Here is a 22,211-nt window from a genome sequence, read left to right as displayed (position 1 = left end):
ATAACCTCCATCAGCTCATGCTGGGAGCAGGGTGAGCTTCATGGCTGTGCCCTCTGTCTGGAGTAGTTTGTTGTCCCATCCGTCCAACATTCCATCGCTAGACAGTTAGTCCTTAAATGCTTTTTCATCCTGTCACTTTTTGGCTCACAACGTTTCAGTGAATTCCTATTGCTTACTCCATCAAGATTAAATTCTTTGGTCTAAACCTTATTTTTTCCTAGGAAGGCTCCATGTAATCTGACCATATTTTGAATTATTTCCCCAAATCTACTCTTTGTGCTAATCAGAGCTGGCTCCTCAAGGCCCTGTGACTGCTTCTTTTGGGGCCTTTGTCGTGCCAGTGTCTTTTCCTGGAGGCTCTCTCCCCACTTGTTCCCTAAGAAAGTCTGATCAATCCGGTGAGTGTTAGTTTCAGGTGGTTTTAGGAGATGGAAGGAAAATCCTGTCCTCCCCCAGATCAGAACCTCTGTGGCACAAACAACGGCTAACACATAACATGGCATCTACAGCAAATGCTCTTGAATTGTTTACACCTTTGATTTCTATGGTTTGTCTTGATTCTTCAACTATATTGTAAGCTCCTTGGAGGAGATGGTTCTGTCTTAAATTTCTAAGTTAACCCCCCAAAAGAAATGATCTAGAAAAGGGTCATGTGTTCCATTCCTCTGCTTCTATGAAGTGCTGTACTTAAGCCATCTTGTCCTTTGACCCCTCTGTCCTTTTTTTTTTTTAAGATTTTTTTGATGCGGACCATTTTTAAAGTCTTTACTGAATTTGTTACAATATTGTTTCTGTTTTACAATATTGCTTCTGCTTGTTTATTTTGGCTGCGAGGCATGTGGGATCTTAGCTCCCCGACCAGGGATCGATCCCGCACCCCCTGCATTGGAAGGCAAAGTCTTAACCACTGGACCGCCAAGGAAGTCTCTTGACCCCTTTGTCCTTTAAACACACACACACACCCCTCCTCTGAAGGTAATTCTGTGTTTGTTTCTACCCTACCGCAGTGTCTAGCATCTTGCACTGTTATCAAATTCTCCTTTAATAGAGCTGAAATCCCCCCCCCACGTAGCCAGGATACTATTTCTTCTGTTGGCAAGTGAGAATATCTGGTTGACATCTACTGTAACAGCCTCGAACAGGAGGCATGGAGAGACTCTGTTAAACAGAACTTTGAAAGGTCATCGTATTTCCGTGAATATCTTGCAAATCTGATGGATTTAAGTCACCCCCCCAAAATCCCCAGAGTTACAAAAGGTGTGCTTCAAACATCTTCTCTTAGAATCCTGCATATTTCTTACCCCCAAATTTTGGTGGTCCACATTTTTAATCTTTCCACCTTCCTATTTGTAGGGTACAATTTAATTCCTGGGCTACAACAGCTCTACTTGGCAGAAAGAATATTCGCACATAGTCTAAGGTGTTCACTGGAAGGAAGAATGACATCAAATAGGAAAATGTCTCCGGTGGTACAAGAGTGCTCATCTTTACATGGCAACACCCTTGAGCATCTTATCTTTCAGCAGACATTTTCCTGGCCTTTTAGGAACTTTTCCTGTTTTTCCCACCCTTCTCTTTTAGTAACTAATAAAACAAGAATAATAGATAAGTTGTGGGGCGTCAGAGGGTCTCTCTGGACAGATCTTTGAGGTGATCTTCACACATAACTCCACTCCAACCCGTATCACTCAACATGGCTTGGAACACACGCGTGTGGCTACTGCCCTCTGAGCCCTGCCCCGTTCTATTCAATTCTGGTTGCAGATACCGCCTCTGCAAATAACATCACCCGCACACTACTTTTAGGAAGAATAATCTGTCATTTGATTTTGTATGTAGAGAATTAAAAAAAAATAAAGAAATCAAGAGAACAAAAATGAAGACTTAGAAATAAAGAATTGGGAAAAATTGAGCGGCAATGACAAGTAATACTATCCTTTATACAGCAGAAGACAAAATGAAATAGTTGTGACTTCAACCAGCTGGAGGTCTGTCATTGTGACCTTCTGTATCCTTCCTTTGATTTTCTTCTAAACGCAGGAATCTTTCGTTGGCTAAATCCCAGCATTTTTTTTTTTCCAACCCCGGGCCAAGTTTTTGGCTTGCTTGGGAACAGCTGCCAGTATTTCTGCTGCCAATCAGTCCAAAAATGTGCTCACATTGGAGGCCTGGTTCCATCCCACCCAGGGTGCTGAATGCACTCACTTTTTCACACACAGCCTTTGCCAGGCTGCACACAGAAGTCCAGCTCAGACAGTACAGCTCACTGCATCACCAGCGAGCTTGGAAGAGGTGCCACTGTCAGTGAGAGAGACTGTCAACATATTTGAGGGGTCTAGGGCAAAGTGAAACAAACATCTTACTATATGCACCAAGTTAATGGGAAAAAGAACACTTCTGAAATATCAGGAAACCAAGTGCGGCTGTTTAATTGCCCCACTCCTGAAAGCAAAACCAACCCAACCCTTTGTCCAGCCTGTGATCTGGTTAAGAAACCAAACAAACAAGAAAATAAACAGGAAGGTATTAACTGATGAGTGCCAACAGTTATTTTACTTTCTTTGTGCTTCTAAGGACAGCCTTTCCTACAGACAACCACACACCACCCCAACGCCTGGATACGATCCCTTTTATTAAGGAATTCCTGAATCAATTTCCTGGTTTACAGCTTGTTCAACCAAGATTCCAGGTGTTCTCACCAGAAGAAGGGTCCCTTTCAAAAGCTGTCTGCTTGTGTAGAACTGCACACCCACCAGAAATGTCACGGACACCCCAACAATAGAGCTGAAACCTGAAGCAGTCTGGGGACATTCCAAGTTTTTGAATGGAATGCGAATCCATTAAGATGATTAGGTAACTCTACTGATATCCTCCCATTTGTGCTCAGTGTTAGAGCTGCCAAAGAAAAGACAGAATCAAAACTGACTCTTGGATTCCAACTCTTGAGTATTTTGGTGCGGAAACTGTATTTTCCTGTAACTCATTTAAAAAAAACACCCCATGCTTTCACTGTGTAATTGCAATCTCAGTTTTCAGGAAGCAAAGAGAAATGAGATCTATAATCAATGTTTCTCTTCTGTTCGGCTTTCAGCCTAAATGGTCTTGCTCTTTTATTGGCAAAGTAGGGCAGGTAATAACAGTGAACAAGAAACCTATTCTAAGAAGCACTGGCTCAAGGGAAGTACCACTCCATCACGAGTGACTCAACCATGAACTCAAGAGTGATTACTCTGCATCGATAAAGTCATGCTAATTGGACAATGGCTTGCTGCCAGCTCATGTTGGCATGACCTACAATACCCTTGGGCTGACAGCCATTATGTCCATCATACCTTTATTTTTTTTTATTTTTAATTTTTTTGGTAATCTGGATGGGACATGGAAATAATTTTTTAAAAACTCTCCCAAGTGCTATTTAACTTCTTATCATGAATTAGAAGTTTAATTAAGTACCCTGTTAAAGGCCTGGGTTCTATGATTAAATATGACAAAAATAATATGTATGATTCTTGATCAAGTGAGGAACTTTACAGCTCTGAACTCTGTCTCTAAATCTGTTACTGATTTCAATTGAAATAGCTAAGCGATTCCATAACAGTGCAAAGCAAGAAACGTAAGGGACATTTAATTCATATATAGAGAAGAGTCTTGAAATGAATAGATACACTGGTACCTACTTTTATAAAATTTAATGCAAACAACTTTACTGTCAAAGGCTTTGTTATGAATCCATTTAAAAATGTTGATTACTGTGGTCATCCTACATTATACAGGGTGAAACAGGTAAAGTGAAAGAAAGCCTTAAAACTGCCTTTGAAATCAGGTCACTTAAAAATAATTCTTCGAAAGGTCTTAGTTTTTGTCCACTCAACTCCTTCTACTATTCCAAAAGAGGAATGCACCTCTGCATAAAGCTCTTTAAATAGGACTTACTGGCCTCAGGATTTAGAAATCTAAGAGGTTTGGAAATAGCTTATATATTTCAGTTTTAAAATCAGCTATTGCTGTGGCTATTTTCACACCAGATTTCCCTCCCTCTGTAGCAGCACCACTGAGCAGCCTTCAGAAATGGAATCACAATAGTATTAGCTCCCCTTTTCACAGCTTTGCTTTATTGCACCCCCATCCGAGGCGGAGGCCCAGATTTCAGGGCTGGAAGTCACCTTTGTGTTACTATAAATAAGTTCTGCCTTTAGGCAGTTCAGACTTATCAGCACGATTCTAGGACTTGAAAACTTCTTACTTGCCGGCAAGTAGTTACCTGGGATACTTTGACTTCTTATTTTTTTGCTTTTTTTTTTTTTTTTTCATCTGCTACCAAGTCTCACCAATGCAACTTGGAAACTTGCACCACAGCTTTTAATGAAGAGTCTGAGGTAAGAGCCATTTCACCAGAGAAGGCTGTGCTTTCCTTTTATGGGAATAATAACACCTACTGTTTATATAGCACCATCCTTCCAAGAAGTTTAACTTATCACATTTCATTAATCTGAAGAGCAGCCCTGAAAGGCAAACTGGTGCCCTGTATTGTTATTCCCTGCATACTCATGTGGAAATTGAGGTCATTAAATAATAATAATTTTTTTCAAGATCCTTCTGAAATCGTTACAGAGCAATGATCTGCATTTTCTAAAATCTATGTTCTAGGTTATCAAATAGCCCAGTGGTTCTACAGCTCTTGAACTGTCATCTCCGATGAACTCTAAGACCATATGGGAAAAGTCAGGGAGAATTTACAAACAAAGATAAGACAAGTGAGCTCACGCCTCTTCTGAAGTCAGATGATTCTCTCCTTTCCAGACCAATCTGCCTCCCATCTCCCTGGTCTTTCCCTACCTCTCAATCCAAACGTCTCTCCTCTCGTTCTGACCTGCAGGATTTTTTTTCTCTCCCTCCAGCAGGAACCTAGAAAAATTCCAAGACCATCAACCTGTAGCACAGGCTAGGTCTCCAGAGATCATCCAGTTCAACTCCATCAATGTCCAGAAGGATGAGCATTGTTGAGCTGAGTTGGCCCACTTGCTCAGGAGATCCTGTCCTCTCTCAAGTCCTCAAGAGCACTCTTTTAGCGACTGGCCTTCTGTCTGCCATATCAGCAAGTTTTCTGTCTCTTTTGGAACTTTCCCATCCGCCCAAGTATGAGTCAGGATGGGCTTTGCTGTGCAAACAAATAAACACCAAGTCTTAATGGCCTAACATGAAGGTTAAGTCCTCATTCATGTCATAGTCTGATGCGAGTCAGATGGCTCTGTTCCAAAAGTGACTCAAGAATCTGGGTTGTATGATAAACTGACTCCTTTTTTACTCATGTAGGCACTGTAAGTTTCTACAAACCCTTTTGATATTAATACAGAAGTATATAAGAGCAATAATGATATTCACAGTTGAACTCAATGATCTTAAACTATTTCCCCCATTATTTCTTAAATAAATGATAAAACAGAAGTTAAAAACACTAAATAACGCTAAATGCTAAAATATGTTCACTAGCTATGTTTAAAAAAATAAATGTTCGACAAAGAGAATAAGGTAAATTATGGTATGATTATGCAGTTGAATAGTCTGATTATTAAAACTGCAATTGCAAAGATTATGCATGGAATGGAATATGAGTTGACACGGGAAGATTATATGATATTCTGATGTTAACTAATAAAAAGCAATATATAATCTTGCAATTCTATGACTACAGCCATTTAAAATGTGTATACATAAAGAGAATATTGGAAGGAAACAGGCAAAAATGGAATTAATTGTGTTTCAGCTGGATTAGTGTTTAAGTTTTTTTAAAATTGAGTGGTTGTTTTAAAATTTATTTTTGGAAAGTAAGATGTAAAATAAAATAAAACATAAATCTCTAAAAAAAAAAAAAGAATCTGGGTTTTGGTTCCAGCACCTAGGAGTTCTCTGACACCAGTTCAATGGATGTGAAAGAACACCAAGAACTCACACTTACTTTTAACTGCCTCGGGCTAGAAGTGACACATGACTCCCACTCACGTTTTATTGGTTAGATCTAGTTACCCAGCAAACCTGATTGTAAATGTGGTCTTCCTGTGTGTGCAGGGAAGAGAGGAAAATTGGATATGAGTGAATATTGATCATCTTTAACATCGAGGGCAAGTGTGCTGCAATTTCTTCCTACTTAGAAAAGAAGCCCAAAGGAAACCTCTTTTGACTCTCTTTCCCTCCAGTTACTGGCTCACCTCTTTGCTCCCTTTAACTCAAAAGGCCTCAAAAATGTAGCCTACATGAGCTTCTTCAAATCCTTCCCTCTCCCTTCTCTCTAGAACACAGCCCAATTGGTTTTTGCTCCTATTGCTTTCCCAAAGTGTTCAATGAAATCACGAATGGTTTCCAAATTGCTGGATGGTCAATTTTCAGCCTTCACCTTAGCTGCCTATCAGCATCATTTGACATTGTTGATTACTCTCTCCATCTTTACCTGGCTTCCAACACACTAAACTCTTTTTTGCTTTTCCTTCTACTTCAATAGTTACTCTTTCTTGGTTTACCCTGCTGCCTCATCTTTTTCTCCCTGACCCCTTAGTTCTGAAAAGACCCAAGGATCAATCCTAAGACCTCTCTCTCTTTTTGTTTTTTCTGTCTACACTTATTCACTTGGTATTTGTATCTGGTCTTGGGGCTTTCAATATCCCCAGTACTCTGGTATTAAAACTTCTATCTCCAGGCTAGATTTCTCCCATGAATTTCAGCCATGTACATCCTACTGTGTAGTAGACATCTCTACTTAGATGCTAACACGCTTCTCAAACTTAACATGTACAAAATAGAACTCCTAATCCTGCCCCACTCCCACCACCTGAAACCTATTTCCCTCACTCTTCACCAATCCCAGCTAACAGCAACTCCACCCTTCCAACAGCTTAGGCCCTAAACCTTGGAGTTATCCTTAACTCTTCTCTTTCTCTTCCATCCTACGTCCAATCTATAAGATAATCCCGTAAGTTCTACCTTCAAAATATTACCAGAGGGAATTCCCTGGTGGTCCAGTGGTTAGGACCCGACGCTTCCACTGCAGGGGGCCCGGGTTTGATCCCTGGTCGGGGAATTAAGATCCCGCAAGCCGCACAGCCAAACAAACAGAAGTTTGCAAACTTAAAAAAAAACATTACCAGAATCCGACACTGATCGTCACTGCACTGCTATCACCCTGGTCCAGGCCATCAGATCATGCCTGGTTTGTTGCCTCAGCATCTTAACTGTTTTCCCTGCTTCTGCCCCTGCCCTCTTTCAATCTATTTTCACACAGCAGTCAAAATTATCTTCTCCTGGGAAAACCTCCAATGGCCTCCTAGCTCATTCCAAGGAAAGGTAATGTATCCAAAAGGTGCACAGCCTTGCCCTGATACTTCTCTGACGTGCTGCCTCCTATCGACCTTTTGCTCATGTTGCTACCGTGTGTAAAACAGGCCAGGTCCACTCCATCCCCAGGGCCTTTTCCCTGCTATTCCTTCCACTTAGATCACTCTACCCCCACATGTCAACATGGCTGTCTCTCTCACCTCCTTCAGGTCTTTCTACAAAAGTCATCCCCAAAACAGGCCTTTCTTGACCACCCTAGTTAAAACTGCCATACCTGAACCCTGATGTTCCTTAACCCCCTTCCCTGTTTTATTTTCCTCAATGGCATCTAACAAAGTCCATGTTATATTTATTTATTTTCTGTCTCTCCTTCTCCCCCACTGGAATGTAAGGTCTGTTTTGTTCACTAGGTTCACCCAGCACCTAGAACAGCGCGTCCTGGTACAGCCTTTGATAAATATTTGCGGAATGAATGAATAAGTGAACGAACGAAGCAACAGAAGCTCAAAGAGGTCGACCGGCTTGCTCAAGACCCCATATGCAGTTAGTGCCAAGGTCCCGATTATGGTTTTCCCAGCCTCTCATGGCTGATGCTCCTCAGTTCCTAAAATTGACCTGTTCTTCTGAGTTTTGTCTAGGTGATAAATGGGGGGATGCTAAAGGGTTGGCTCTGTGCTTTGGGGTGGGGGAGTGCTTTGCACTTCTTATCCTGGTCATGCCACTTCCCAGAGACCTCACCCCCTGCTTCCCGCCAAACCTTCCCTCCCCCTAGAGTCACACTCAGGCTCAGAACGCTCTGGGCATCCTGTGCTGTAGCGTTGAGTACTTTCTGTAGTATGACATCCTGAAAGGACTGTCCAAAGACAGTCACGACTGTCTTATTGCTTCTTTAAAAAACTGGGCCTAAGCCATTCCTGAGACATTAACAGCTTTCATAGCCTCTAAAAACTTTCAGACAAGAAGATTCCATAATTTCCTTGCTGGCCTCTGTGCTCCTCAGTACTACGGCAGGAACATTCTTTACTATACCCTGTGGTGGAGACTTCACAACAAATGCTGTGTTTCCAAAGTCCCTCTGGGTCAGTTTTCCCTTTTGTTTAGCACTGCAAAAACAAGATTTGTCACAAAATGTTGGGAGAGAGAGAGAAAGAGAAAGATAGAGGGGAAGCAAAAGATAGAGATAGTGAGTGAAGTCTGAAATACATTTTTACCTCTGAAAGCATAAGTTCCGCCTAGGGGGCCATACATACCTCTACCCTACAGCCATTCCCTGCGTGAACCCTTCCCCTTCTCTACAGAGTGAGGGGACCCGGAAAACAAGCCCAAAGAAAGGTGCCGGAGGCTTGGCAATAAGCTCTCCCTCTTGTTTGTTTATTTATTTATGACAAATAAAAATTGTATGTATTTAAGGTATACAATGCGATGTTTTGACATATGTGTACCCTGTGAAATTATTACCATTATAAACAAAATAGCATATCCGTCACATCCCATAGTTATCCTTTGTGTGTGTGGTGAGAACTCTTGAGATCTACTCTCTTAGCGAATTTCGAGTACATATTACATTATTATTATTTTTTTAAACATAAATTTATTTATTTTTGGCTGCGTTGCGTCTTCGTTGCTGCGTGGGGCTTTCTCTAGTTGCGCCAAGCGGGGGCTGCTCTTCGTTGCGGTGAGCGGGCTTCTCATTGCGGTGGCTTCTCTTGTTGCAGAGCACGGGCTCTAGGTGCGCGGGCTTCAGTAGTTGTGGAGCGTGGGCTCAGTAGCTGTGGCTTGCGGGCTCTAGAGCGCAGGCTCAGTAGTTATGGCGCATGGGCTCAGTAGTTGTGGCTCTCAGGCTCTAGAGTGCAGGCTCAGTAGTTGTGGCACACGGGCTTAGTTGCTCCACGGCATGTGGGATCTTCCCGGACCACGGCTCGAACCCATGTCCCCTGCATTGGCAGGCGGATTCTTAACCCTGGCAGATTCCCACCAGGGAAGTCCCCAAAATACGTTATTATTAACGTTATTATTAACTACACGCACCATGCTGTACATTAGGTCTCCAGAACTTATTCATCTTATAACGGAAAGTTTGTACCCTTTGATCAATATCTCTCCTTTTGCCCTACCCTCCAGCTTCTGGTAACCACCATTCTATTCTGTTACTATGAGTTTGACTTTTTTTCCTTAGATGCCACAAATAAGTGAGAATGTGCAATATTTGTCTTTCTCTGTCTGGTTTATTTGACTTAGCATAATTTCCTCCAGGTTTATCCATGTTGCTGCAAATAGCAGGATTTCCTTCTTTTTTTAAAGGCTGAATAATATTCACTTGTGTGTATGTATGTGTGTGTTTATATACAGACCACGTCTTCTTTATCCATTCATCTGCTGACGGACACTTAGGTGGTTTCCATGTCTTGGCAATTGTGAATAATGCTGCAATGAACATGGGAGTGCAGGTATCTCTTTGAGATAGTGATTTTATTTCCTTTGGATATAGACTCAGAAGTGGGATTGCTGGATCGTATGGTAGCTCAATTTTTAATTTTTTGAGGAACCTCCATATTGTTTTCCGCAGTGGCTCTACTGATTTACATTCCTACCACAGTGCACAAGGGTTCCCTTTTCTCCACATCCTGGCCAACACTTGTTATCTTTTGACTTTCTGATAATAGACCTTGGCAATAACCTCCTTTCAGCCACTCTTCCCTAGCATTCTGGGTGAGAGTCGACCAGCCCATCAGAATGGGGTTGATGTGCAAAGCTGCACCCCTTTCCTGCCCTCTGTACTTGACACACCATAACCTTAACATCATGCTTGTGATGCCACTTCCAGCATGGCCGGCATCCAGCCTAAGCGGTCTCTATGACCATAGCCGAGGAGGTGCTCATTGAGGCAGCTTGAATCCGAAGGAGCAGAGCAAGAAGGGCCTTGCCACGCTTGGTACACGACCCACTTTCTCTTCATCTCTTAACACGAAATACACTTGCTATTACAAACCAAATGACCTGTTTCATCAGTGAACAGAAGTACTAAGGACAATGCCTTATCTCCTGCTATTTGCTGACACACATTCCTAGATGTGCTTTTCCATGAGGAACTAACACTCAAGTCACAGAAATCCTAGGGACAATCTGTCATGCCAGTTTAGGAAAAGAAAAAAAAAGCAAGACAATTCCATGACTCCTTGACTTCCAGGAGGAGGCCTCTATTTTTGCCTCTCCCATTTTCAGCTGAGAGGCTACACCGGGACTCTGGTCGGCTCTACTCTGTGGGTAACGGCGTTGCCCACCGGGAGTCAGGGCGTGGGGCTAGAACTGCACGAGTGGACAGTGGGTGCAGGCTGGGGCCGGCTTTGGCCTAAACTGACAGAGCAGGGGAGCAAGAAGGGCAGCGGTTTGTATCCGGAAGTTTCCTAGTCCAAAGACAGAGCTTTCAGGGACTTTCCTGATGGTCCAGTGGCTAAAGCTCCGTGCTCCCAAGGCAGGGGGCCCGGGTTCGATCCCCAGTCAGGGAACTAGATCCCACATGCATGCCGCAACTAAGAGTTCGCATGCTGCAACGGAGGAGCCCGTGTGCCGCGACGAAGATCCCACACGCGCAACTAAGACCCAGCACAGCCAAATTAATAAATAAATATTAAAAAAAGAAACATAACCCAGAGACGGAGCTTTCAGACTCAGCCATGCCGGCCCCTGTGAAGCTCAGCAGTTGGCCGGGCAGGGAGCGCAAAGGCGAGCCAAGAGTGAGCAAGGCTGGGACCGGGCCAGAAGGTGATTTGAATTCGTGATGGATTATGATGAAGTTTAAAGATTTCCAAGGAGCTAATCAAATGCTTTTTCTTACATCATATGAACCAAATGCCAGTGAGTTCCAAGCAGCTACTTTCCAAGGTAGTGTTTGGGATGTTTGTTTATTCACCACTTAATTCAAATTCTATGAAGTCATTCACTGAGCTAAGTGGGACAGCATCTGAGAGCCTGCAAGGACCTTTCAGTGTGCACACAGCAAGGAGAGAAAACAATGCCCAGCGCCTGGGGCCCCAGGAGGGGCCTCTGAGCAGAGGCAGAGGCTCCTGGAAGGAGGCCTCAGAAACAATTACAGACCCACAGAGGAAAATGCCACATGGGGGTTGGCCTGCATGCCCATCAGCAGGATGACTGGAGCTGGGTTACCGACAATACGAATTCACGTTTCACAGGAAAAAAAAAAAAAAGGTGTCTAGTTATATCTGAAGGTTTCAGGTACATGAAGAACCAGAATGTTCTAATTATTTGGAAATGCAGATGATGTAGGAACAGAAATCATTTTACACAACTAGAAAGAAAATCAACACTTAGCAAATTCTCACTTAACTGGAACACTAACAATCAAAAGGTCAAACAGCAGATTTTTGTGTGGCATCTACACACTCTTAACTTCAAAGAGTGCCCAGTGCCAAGGAAATAAGTGATTGTCAGGGATTTGATCTAAAAAGAAATTTTTAGGTTAGGTTTTACTGCCTTGGTATTGTATTATGATAAATAATTTAAGGGCTTCAGCATTTTAGGGGTTTTTACAGGTAAGAACTGTGGCTCAGAGAGGTTAAGTGACTAGATCAGGATCACAGAGCTAACTGGGGGCAGGCCAGGGTTTACGGCACAAGGTCCAGGGAGTCTCCAGATGGGGACCGCAGTCATGCAAGAGAGACTAAATTACATAAATTATGGTTTTCATTTGTAAATATATTTTAACGTAATCTTTTTTTTTTTGTAAATTAGTAAAAAACATATATGAGGTGACTCTCAAACAGATACAGATAATAAATTAACTGTAAACTCCACCCCCTCCCTAAAACCATCCTGGATAATTGGAAGTTTGTCAGATATTTTCAGAGAATTCTAGAGTTAAAGTAAATTCAAAGGCGCGCTTGCTGCCCCTCAAGAGAAGAAGAAAGAGTCTTATATTTGACGAACGCCAACCAGTTTAAACGTAGTCTTTTATATTTATCCTCTCACCTAATGACGGGTTAAGTATTTGCCCATTAATGCAGCTCAGGATCACCAGTCACACCACCAGCTGCCATTTCTTGGCCTTCCCACATCACTTGGTACATAAGCATCCCTCCCTCCTCCAGCCCCAATTACATTATCTTCAACTGATTTGTCCTTTTGTTTCTAGTATTAGGATCTTTCTAGTTATCTCCTTGCCAGTGGTGTGAGGAGTAGTAATGGAGCCCTTCACCTGGGTACATAACAAAGAATATTCATGTGAAACTGCCTATGTGGCCCTCACTTTGCCACTTTCCTGCTCTGCAGGGGTAACAGCAGACATTTCTTAACAGGGGACTGGACCTAGTGACCCCTCTGACCCCCTGTCTATTTTTGTCTTTGTTTTTTTTGGGGGGGTATAGATGGATTTTTTAAAATTGAAGAACAGTTGATTTACAGTGTTGCAGGTGAACAGCAAAGTGATTCAGTTATATTTATGAATATATATTGATATATATATATTCTTTTTCAGATTTTTTTCCATTATAGGTTCAATACAAGATATTGAATCTAGTTCCCTGTGCAAATAATGTTGTCTTAAAAGTCTATTTTGACTGGTATCAATAAAGCTACCCTAGCTTCCTTGTTGTTTATTTTATATACAGTAGTGTGTATGTCTATTTGTTTTTTATGTTGAACTTGAATGTCTTTCTGTGGAGCAGCTGCTTGCCCCACCACGTCCTACTTCTCATACACAACCTGCTTTACTCATTTATATGATTTGCCAGGCCTCTGGAGACACTGGATCTGGGACCCCTGAGACTTAATGCTACTTGTGCCCATTAGCACCTCCCTCAGGGTGACCAGGTCTTTGGTTTCTCCTAGGGGTGCTGTGAAGAGCTGCTCTGTGGATCACGGCACAACTCTGGGTCTCTCTTCACATAGACTACGAACATGAGTTGTACCCTTGAGAGTTGTGCAGTGCACAGCCTGCACAACTGTCAGTGGCAGCCCTGGTGTTGTAGACCGTGCTGGGGCACAGGGAATGATTCTGGCCTTGAACACAAAGCCTAAGGCTGCTCAGTGTTACCCTTAGTCCCACAAAAATGAAGGGGAATCAGGATGATAGAAAAAGAGTAACTGTATAGACAGTTCAAAGGGGTGGCCAATTTAGTGGTTTGTCGGCATGAAGCCCATCCTTTGAGTTCTGGCAGCTCAAACCATCCAACTGTATGTCATCTCTGGACAGAACAAGTCCAGCTACTACTGTCCCCAAAGTACAGAAGTGACTGGACTCCCTGAAGTAATTAAGAAACCTGAGTAGGGTACTTTCAACGATGGTGAGAAAAGCAAGTTTACACTTCTTAGAATCTTACTATATTAACTGTGAAAACGACTGCCTGCTTTTACTCTTCCCCCTGGGCAAGGAAGGTGCTGTGAACACTTTCATTCTTTTACTCTCAAGGGAAATCAAGTGTTGCTTCAACCATTTGAAAGAGAAAAATCATAGCAACAGTCCCAGTGATTGAGATCCCACATGTAGGACTGTACTAAACTCTGGGCAAACTACTCAAAACCCGAAGAGTAAGTGAACTAGAAACTAGGTGGGGCTGTGAGGCACAGGTGAGGTTCAGATTCATGCCTCTGAGATGTGAAATGCATCCAATAGAAACGGGCTCTGCCGCAAACCTAACGCGCGGGTGACTTGATCATCAGCCCCCGAGCAGGGATGTGGCACAGGTCCTACCTTCCAGGTCCTCCTCAGCCAACTGTCTCCAAGTCAACAAACCTCCGTTAGCAACTGCACGAACAAACCAAACTACTGTACCTCCTCAGGCAAGCTGACCACCAAGTCATTTCTCGTCTGTCCAACCAGCGCCTGCCAGAAGTATTCACTGCATGCGGCCAGCACAGCTCGGTGGGCCCGGAACTCCTTCCTCTCCACGATCAGAGTCACGTCACAGAGAATATCCTTTTTGCGCTGGTCATTGAGGCCCAGGAGGATGTTGGTGCAGTGGACTGTGGACTCATACACATACATGGGGGAGTCAGGTTTCTCATCCACAGACATGCCGTTCACACCCTGAAAGAAAGCAAGCAAGCCTGGGTCATCACGGCTCCCTGAGTCAGAGAGACACGGTGAGAAAGGATGCTGAGCGCCTGGGCGTCACCGCCCTGAGCCAGGGCGAAAGACACAGAACTGCCCGTCAGCATCTTATGCGCAGTTAGCACTGTGAGCTCAGAAAACATCTGGAAGGTTGTGTTCTGTGGCTGACTTCTCTCCTTTCCTCTTACTGAGTCCTTTTACCACACGGAAACAAAGCCAGGTCTTTTAATGGAACACCCAAAACATTCAAAACGCATACCTACTTTAAAACTTGGTAGTTTTAATTTTGTTAGTGGACTGAAAGGGAACTTTCACCCATACAGAGTCCCAGTGCAAAGTATTAACTGAGCTTTGTTTTAAGAGGAAATGACTCATTCTGAAGTATTGGCAGTGCTGCCTGGATGAAGCACGTGTAAGTTCCTAGGCTGAAATTTGGCTAAGATGCCAAGCAGAGTAAATATCTAATCACAATACGTAATTTAACAGGGGAACTAAACGGAATGTGTACGAAGGAGTGGATGTAGCCAGCTATCTAGCGCAATTGCCCTCCGCCACTTCAAGACAAAGCATGGCCACCATGATGCTACTGTTGTCATGAAAGGCTCTTGAAAAGAAGTGGAAGTGTGCTGCTGTTATCCCAGCAGACTGGATGTACATCCTCTTTAAGGAAACACAATATATTGCATCAGGAGTCAAAAAAACAGATGTATTCAACAGTGAAGATTACTTTTACGAAAGGGTTCTTTGCTTTAAAAAGTGTCCACTGATGTATTGATGTTTAAAAAAAAAATCTAATTAACTTACACAACAGTTTTCCAGTAATATTTACACTAGTGTGAATTCCAGTAGTGAGTCTTACTTTCTTTTTGCTTTATTATTATTTATTTTTTAAAAGAGTTTTAACATACAATAAACTGCATATACTTAACACTGTGCAACTTGATATGTTTTGGCATATATATGCAACAGTGAAACCATCATCACAATCAAGACAATGAACATATCCTTCACCACCAAAAGTCTCTTTATGTCCCTTAACAATCTCTCCCTTGCACCTCTCCATTCATCTATTGATGGATATTTGGGTACTTCCCAGTTTTTGGTTATTACAAATAAAGCTGCTATGGATTAGTGTATAAATCTCTGTATGAACAAATGCTTTCACTTGTCTTGTGTAAACACCTAGATATAGAATGGATGGATCATTTGGTATGTGTAAGTCTAACTTTTAAAGAAATGGCCCTGTTTTCTAAAGCAGTTGTGCCATTTCACATTTTCAATGGCAGTGTATGAGAGTCCAGTTCCTGCCCATTCTTGTCACCACGTGGTATGGTCAGTCTTTCTAATTTTGGCCATTCTAATAGGTACACTGTGGAATCTCTTTGTGTTTTCAACTTGCTTTTCTCTAGTGACTGAAGATATTGAGAATCTTTCATGTGCTTATTTGCCATCTATTTATCTTCTCTGGAGAGGTAGATTCTTTGCCCGTTTTATACTGGTTTTTTCCCTTACTACTGAGTTTTGAAAGTTCCTTAATATACTTAATAAAAGTCCTTTATCAGATATGTGATTTGCAAATGTTTTCTCCAAGTCTGTAGCTTGTCATTTTATTCTCTTAGCAGTGTTTTTCAAAAAGCAGAAAGTGTTCATGTGATGAAGTCCAGTTGAGCAATTTTTTCTTTAATGGATCATGCTTTTGGTGTCATATCTAAAAAAATCTTTGTACAAACCAAGGTCACATCTTTTGTCAGATTTATAACTAGATATAAATATTTTTAATGCAATTATAAATGGTTTTGTTTTTAACTTAAATTTCTGATTTTTCATTGCTAGCATATAGAAATATAACTGATTTTTGTATTGATCTTGTATCCTGCAACTTTGCCTAACTTGCTTATTCGTTCCCATAGCCTTTTTTTTGGGGGGGTGGGGTGGGAGGTAGATTCCACAGACTTTCTATATAGGAGATAATACTGTCTGTAAATGAAGAAATTTTACTGCTTTTCCAATCTGCATGATTTCAATGTCTTTTTCTTGCCTTACTGCATTGTCTAGAACCTCCAGTACAATGTTGAGTATAAATGGTAAGAGCAAACATTCTCCCCTTGTTCCCAGAGTTATGGGGAACATATTGAGTTTTTCACTGTTATTTATGATGGTAACTATTGGTGTTTCATAGAAGCCCCTATCTAGTTGAGGAAGTTTCTTTGTATTCCTATTTTTCTGGGAGGTTTTTTTATTTGTTTTTCAAATCAGGAATGGATGCTGAATTTTGCCAAGTGCTTTTTCTGCATCTATTGAGATAGTCACATAGTTTTTCTTTTTTAGTATGTTAATAATGTAAATAACATTGATTGATTTTTGAATGTTAAACCAATCTTGTATTTCTAGGATAAACTCCACTTGCTCATGATACATTTGCCCTGTTATACATTGCTGGACTCAGTTTGCTAGCATTTTGTTAAGAATTTTTACATCTATGCTCATGAGGGAGATTAGTCTGTAGTTTTCTTTTCTTGTATATTTTAAACCTGGTTTTAGTATTAGGGTAATGCTGGTCTCACAAAATGAGTTTGGAAGGATTTCTTCCTTTTCAATTTTCTAGAAGAGTTTGGGTACAACTAGTTTTTTTCCTTAAATATTTGATAGAATTTACCTATGAAGTCTTCTGGGCTGGAGCTGTAACTACAAATTCAGTTTTTAAAACAAATTCAGTTTTTAAAATTCTAACTGCCTCCCAAAGGCCCCTCCTTCAACTACCATCACATTAGGGGTTAGGGCTTCATACGACTTTTGGACAGACATAAACATTCAGTCCATAACAGCTGGTAATGAATTCTTTCAGTGTTTGTTTCTCTTAAGAAGTCTGTTGACTTCATTTTTGAAGTTATTTTTGTGGGCTATAGATTCTACATTGACAGTTTTGTTTTGTTTCTTTTTCTTTCAGCACTTTGAAAGATGTCTGTCATTGCACTGTCTTTTCATGTGCATGGTTTCCAATGAAAAATCTGCCTCATCCTTACCTTTGTTTCTCTCTACATAATACATCTTCTCCGCTCTAGCTACTTTTCAGATTTTATCTTTATCACTTGTTTTGAGCAATTTGATTATGATGTGGGTTGGTATAGTTTTTTCATGATTCTTGAGCTTCTTAGATGGGTGGTTTTATAGTTTTCATCAAATTTGGAAATATTTTAGCCATTATTTCTTCAAATATTTTTTTGCCAAATGTTTTTCCTGTCTCCCCTCCTCTTCTCTTTTGGGGAGCTCAGTTACATATATATTAGACCACTCGAAATTGTTGCACAGCTCACAAATGCTCTGTACCTTTTCTATTTTTGCTAGTCTTTTTTTTTTTTTTTTCTCTCTGTGTTTCATTTTGGACAGTTTCTATTGCTAGGACTTTAAGTTCACTAATCTTTTCATATGCAATATGTAATCTGCCATTAATTCCTCTCACAGTTAATTTTCAACACACAAATTGTGGCTCTCACCTCTAAAAGTTCAATTTGGGTCTCTTTTGTATCTTTCATGAGTCTACTTAAGATATTCAATCATTCCTATAACTTCTTGAACATTTGGAATACAGTTATAATAACTATTTCTGTCTGTTAATTCTAACATCTGTATCAGTTCTGGTTCAGTTTCAATGGATTGATATTTCTCTTCATTCCTGCTTCTGTGCATGCCTGGAAATTTTTGATTGGATGCCAGATATTGTGAATTTTACCTTGTTGGATGCTTTTGTACTAGGACTCAGTTGAGTTATACAGAAACAGTTCAATCCTTCAGGTTTCACCTTTGAGATCTTTTAAGTGGGAACAGCAGCATTTAATCTAGGGCTCCTTATTTTAATTTTATTTATTTATTTATTTAGGGCTGTGTTGGGTCTTCGTTTCTGTTCGAGGGCTTTCTCTAGTTGTGGCAAGCGGGGGCCACTCTTCATCGCGGTGCGCGGGCCTCTCACTATCGCGGCCTCTCTTGTTGCGGAGCACAGGCTCCAGACGCGCAGGCTCAGTAGTTGTGGCTCACGGGCCCAGTTGCTCCGCGGCATGTGGGATCGTCCCAGACGAGGGCTCGAACCCGTGTCCCCTGCATTGGCAGGCAGACTCTCAACCACTGCGCCACCAGGGAAGCCCCTAATCTAGGGCTCCTTATTACCCACTACTTCTAAGTATTTTACCCAACGCCCTTGAATTATGGGTTTTCTAGTCTGGCTGGTAGGAACAGGTGTTATTCCTGGCCCTCTGTGAGCTCTGAGTACTGCTCCTTCTAATCGTTTTGGATAGTTCTTCCCCCATTTTTTTTGTAGTCTCCTAACACACTTGTGCTAATGAGAACTCTGCAAGACACTGAAGGGAAATCTTCTTCAGATGTCTGGAGTTTTCTCTCTGTTCAGCTCTCCCTTCTCTGCTACCCTGCATTCTGAACTCCAGCCACCATAGGCTCTCCAGACTATTAGCTCTGTCTCCACAACTCAAGAGTCAGCCAGGCCCTCTTTGGTTCCTCCTTCCTGTGCCATGGCCTGGAAACATTCTCAAAACAGTAAGCTGGGCTCAGCTTCTTTTCCTTCTCTTGAGGATCAATGTCTTTTGTTGCTTGGCGTCCAAAGTCTTGAAAACCACTGTTTCACATATTTTATCTATTTTTATAGTTGTTTCAAGTGAGAGGATAAATCTAGTACCTGTTACTCCATCTTGGCTGGAAGCAAAAATCTTGGATTTATTCTTTATATTATAGTTACTGTACACACTTTACAAACAATAATTTATCACATTGCTAACCATATAGTATAAATTTTGCTCTACCATAAATGATGGTTTTTAATACCTAATTACAAAAATGTATCTGCCAAGAAGAATTTTCAGTTCTTTGGTATTCTAATAAAAGATAAAATATCTGTGAGCCTTATTAACTGGAATCATTCTTAATGCAATAAGAATAGAGTTATAAATGACACAATTCAGTTATAATGACCATAAGCCATGGGGTAAGATTGAGTTTACATGACTACTATCTATGACTAGTTAATTGTTGTTAAATTCTTTACTATCTAGTAAGAAGACAAATCTTTTTCTATTCTGGTTTCTTTTCCATGGAATGTTTTCAGGATTTTCTTATCTCCCATACAGGGTCTCCTGTCTGATTTATTTTCTCCATTCTTAGTTCTCAAATTATTACTCTTTCTCCTAACACATTTAATTTTCTCAGTCTGTGAAAACTAGTTTTGTTTTGTTTTTGAATCACAATAGCTTGCATATAGCTGACAGCACTCAAAACTGGGTGGGACAATTAAGGTTCCAGGATGTAAAAAAAAAAAAAATCATAAAAAGCAGGAGATTTATAAGAGACATCTCATTTTTCCAATCCATTTATGAGTAATTCATATTAATGTACCTACATCAAGACGAGAGGAGCTTGCTATAATGGATACAAAGCCATAAATTCTTTAGTGAAACATGAAATGAAAGAAAATCAAAAGAGAAATGAAGTGAGGTGCAGTGGAAAGAGGAATGAACCAGGGCTCTAGGGCTTTCAGTCCAGCTCTGGCACTGACTGGCTTTGTGGATTTTGGATAAATTGCCTAACTTTCTCTGGACCTGCTTCCATGTTGGTAAAATGAGAAGCTTGGACTAGAAGACTAGCAAAGTTCTTAACAGATCTACAATTCTATGAGTCTAAGTCTATAAAAGAAATACCGACTTGATCACAGAGAATGGGGTACTGTCATTTTAGTTGACAGAAGCTAGCTTTCTTTGACCTTATAAAGACCATTTATGTACCCTCTTTTCATTGTTTTTTATGGCTTAAAAACTGCCTCTGTAGAGCTGGTTACAGGGAATGGGGTGGACAATATACAGGAAGAAACCAAAGCCTTCTGGAAGAGAAAGAACCAGGACCCCAACCCCTGATCCCACAGGTTTCAAATTAGGAAGATCTGTCAGGATAGACCATGGTGTCCCTAAGTAAATAGAGGGGCACAAGTCCCTTGAAGTGAAGTTATCTGTAGGAAATGGGGAATCCAAACCTAGGAGGACATTTTGGCACAATACGTGGAACTGATGCTATTAGCTCCTTCAGTCCTGGATATCTTAGCCCAGAGGTTTGTTCTGGGAACCATGGCTGAGCAAGGGAGTATAAAGTAAAAGAATATGTCACCTGGGAAACCAGTGTGGAGTTCCACTGAGGTCCGAGTGGGGGCTGACTGCTATATAGCAGCACTGGACAATAGTCCAGGCATTAATAGTGGTGAAGCCAAGGCAGTGGGTGGATTCTCAGATTCCAGTTCACAAGTAAGATGGTCTCTTTCTGGCTCTAGGACAGCTGGGAGGCTCAAGGAAAGATTCCATATCCTGCTAATGGGGCAGGTTTGGGAAAATAAAGGACATGTGGCAATATATGCATCCTGAGTTGATGAAGCATGCTATGATAGTCACATGAACATGGACACCTGTTTTTTGGGCTAAACCTTCCAGAGAGTTTTAGAAGACATTTGAAACATATTAGATCTGTTCATCAAATGGTATAATCTAAAATGTATCATTCCCTCAGTATCCATTTATGATAAAAACTCTCCAGAAAGTGGGCATAGAGGGAACATGCCTACATAATAAAGGCCATATATGACGAACCCACAGCTTACATCCTACTCAACAGTAAAAAGCTAAAAGCATTTCTTCTGAGATCAGGAACAAGACAAGGATGCCCACTCTCACCACTTTTATTATTCAACATAGTTCTGGAAGTCCTAGTCACAGCAATCAGAGAAGAAAAAGAAATAAAAGGAATCCAAATTGGAAAGGAAAAAGTAAAACTGTCACTGTTTGCAGATGGCATGATACTATACATAGAAAATCCTAAAGACGCCATCAGAAAACTATTAGGGCTCATCAATGAATATGGTAAAGTTACAACATACAGAAATCTGTTGCATTTCTATACACTAATAATGAAATATCAGAAAGAGAAATTAAGGAAACAATCCCATTTACCATTGCATCAAAAGAATAAAATACCTAGGAATAAACCTACCTAAGGAGGTAAAAGACCTATACTGGGAAAACTATAAGACACTGATGAAAGAAATTGAAGATGGCACAAACAGCTGTGTTCTAGGATTGGAAGAATTAATACTGTTAAAGTGACAATACTACCCAAGGCAATCTACAGATTCAATGCAATCCCTATCAAAATACAAAGGGCATTTTTCACAGAACTAAAACAAATAAATTTAAAACTTGTATGGAAACACAAGAGACCCTGAATGGCCAAAGCAATCTTGAGACGAAAAACGGAGCTGGAGGAATCAGGCTCCCTAGCTTCTATACTACAAAGCTACAGTAATCAAAACAGTATGATGCTGGCACAAAAACAGACACATAGATCAATGGAACAGAATAGAAAGCCCAGAAACAAACCCACACACTTATGGTCAATTAATCTTTGACAAAGGAGGCAAGAATATACAATAGAGAAAAGACAATCTCTTCAATAAGTGGTTCTGGGAAAACTGGACAGTTACATGTAAAAGAATGAAATTAGAACATTTTCTCACATCATATATAAAAATAAACTCAAAATGGATTAGGGATCTAAATGTAAGACGAGAAACCATAAAACTCCTGGAAGAAAACATAGGCAGAACACTCTCTGACATAAACCGTAGCAATAGTTTTTTTGGATCTGTCTCCTAAAGCAAAGGAAATAAAAGCAAAAATAAACAAATGGGACCTAATTAGACTTAAAAGCTTTTGCACAGCAAAGGATACCATCGACAAAAACGAAAAGACAACCTACAGAATGGGAGAAAATATTTCCA

General features: G+C 41.0%; 1 protein-coding gene across 3 annotated transcripts in view; it reads right to left on the bottom strand.

Annotated features, from left to right (window-relative positions):
- Positions 1-22,211, bottom strand: part of BACH2 (BTB domain and CNC homolog 2) — a 357,918-nt gene that overhangs the window by 68,395 nt on the left and 267,312 nt on the right. For all 3 annotated transcript variants that reach the window (XM_082405900.1, XM_082405902.1, XM_082405901.1), the window contains one exon: positions 14,114-14,368. In XM_082405900.1, the coding sequence (XP_082262026.1) occupies positions 14,114-14,356 (243 nt within the window). In that variant the 5' untranslated portion in view covers positions 14,357-14,368. The remainder of the gene's footprint in view (positions 1-14,113; positions 14,369-22,211) is intronic.

This window comes from Balaenoptera borealis, assembly GCF_965194805.1.
Source record: "Balaenoptera borealis genome assembly, chromosome: 9".
In the NCBI taxonomy this organism is placed as follows: Eukaryota; Metazoa; Chordata; class Mammalia; order Artiodactyla; family Balaenopteridae; genus Balaenoptera; species Balaenoptera borealis.
Note: the sequence above shows the minus strand (reverse complement) of the source record. Positions and strands in the feature narration are given on the sequence as shown.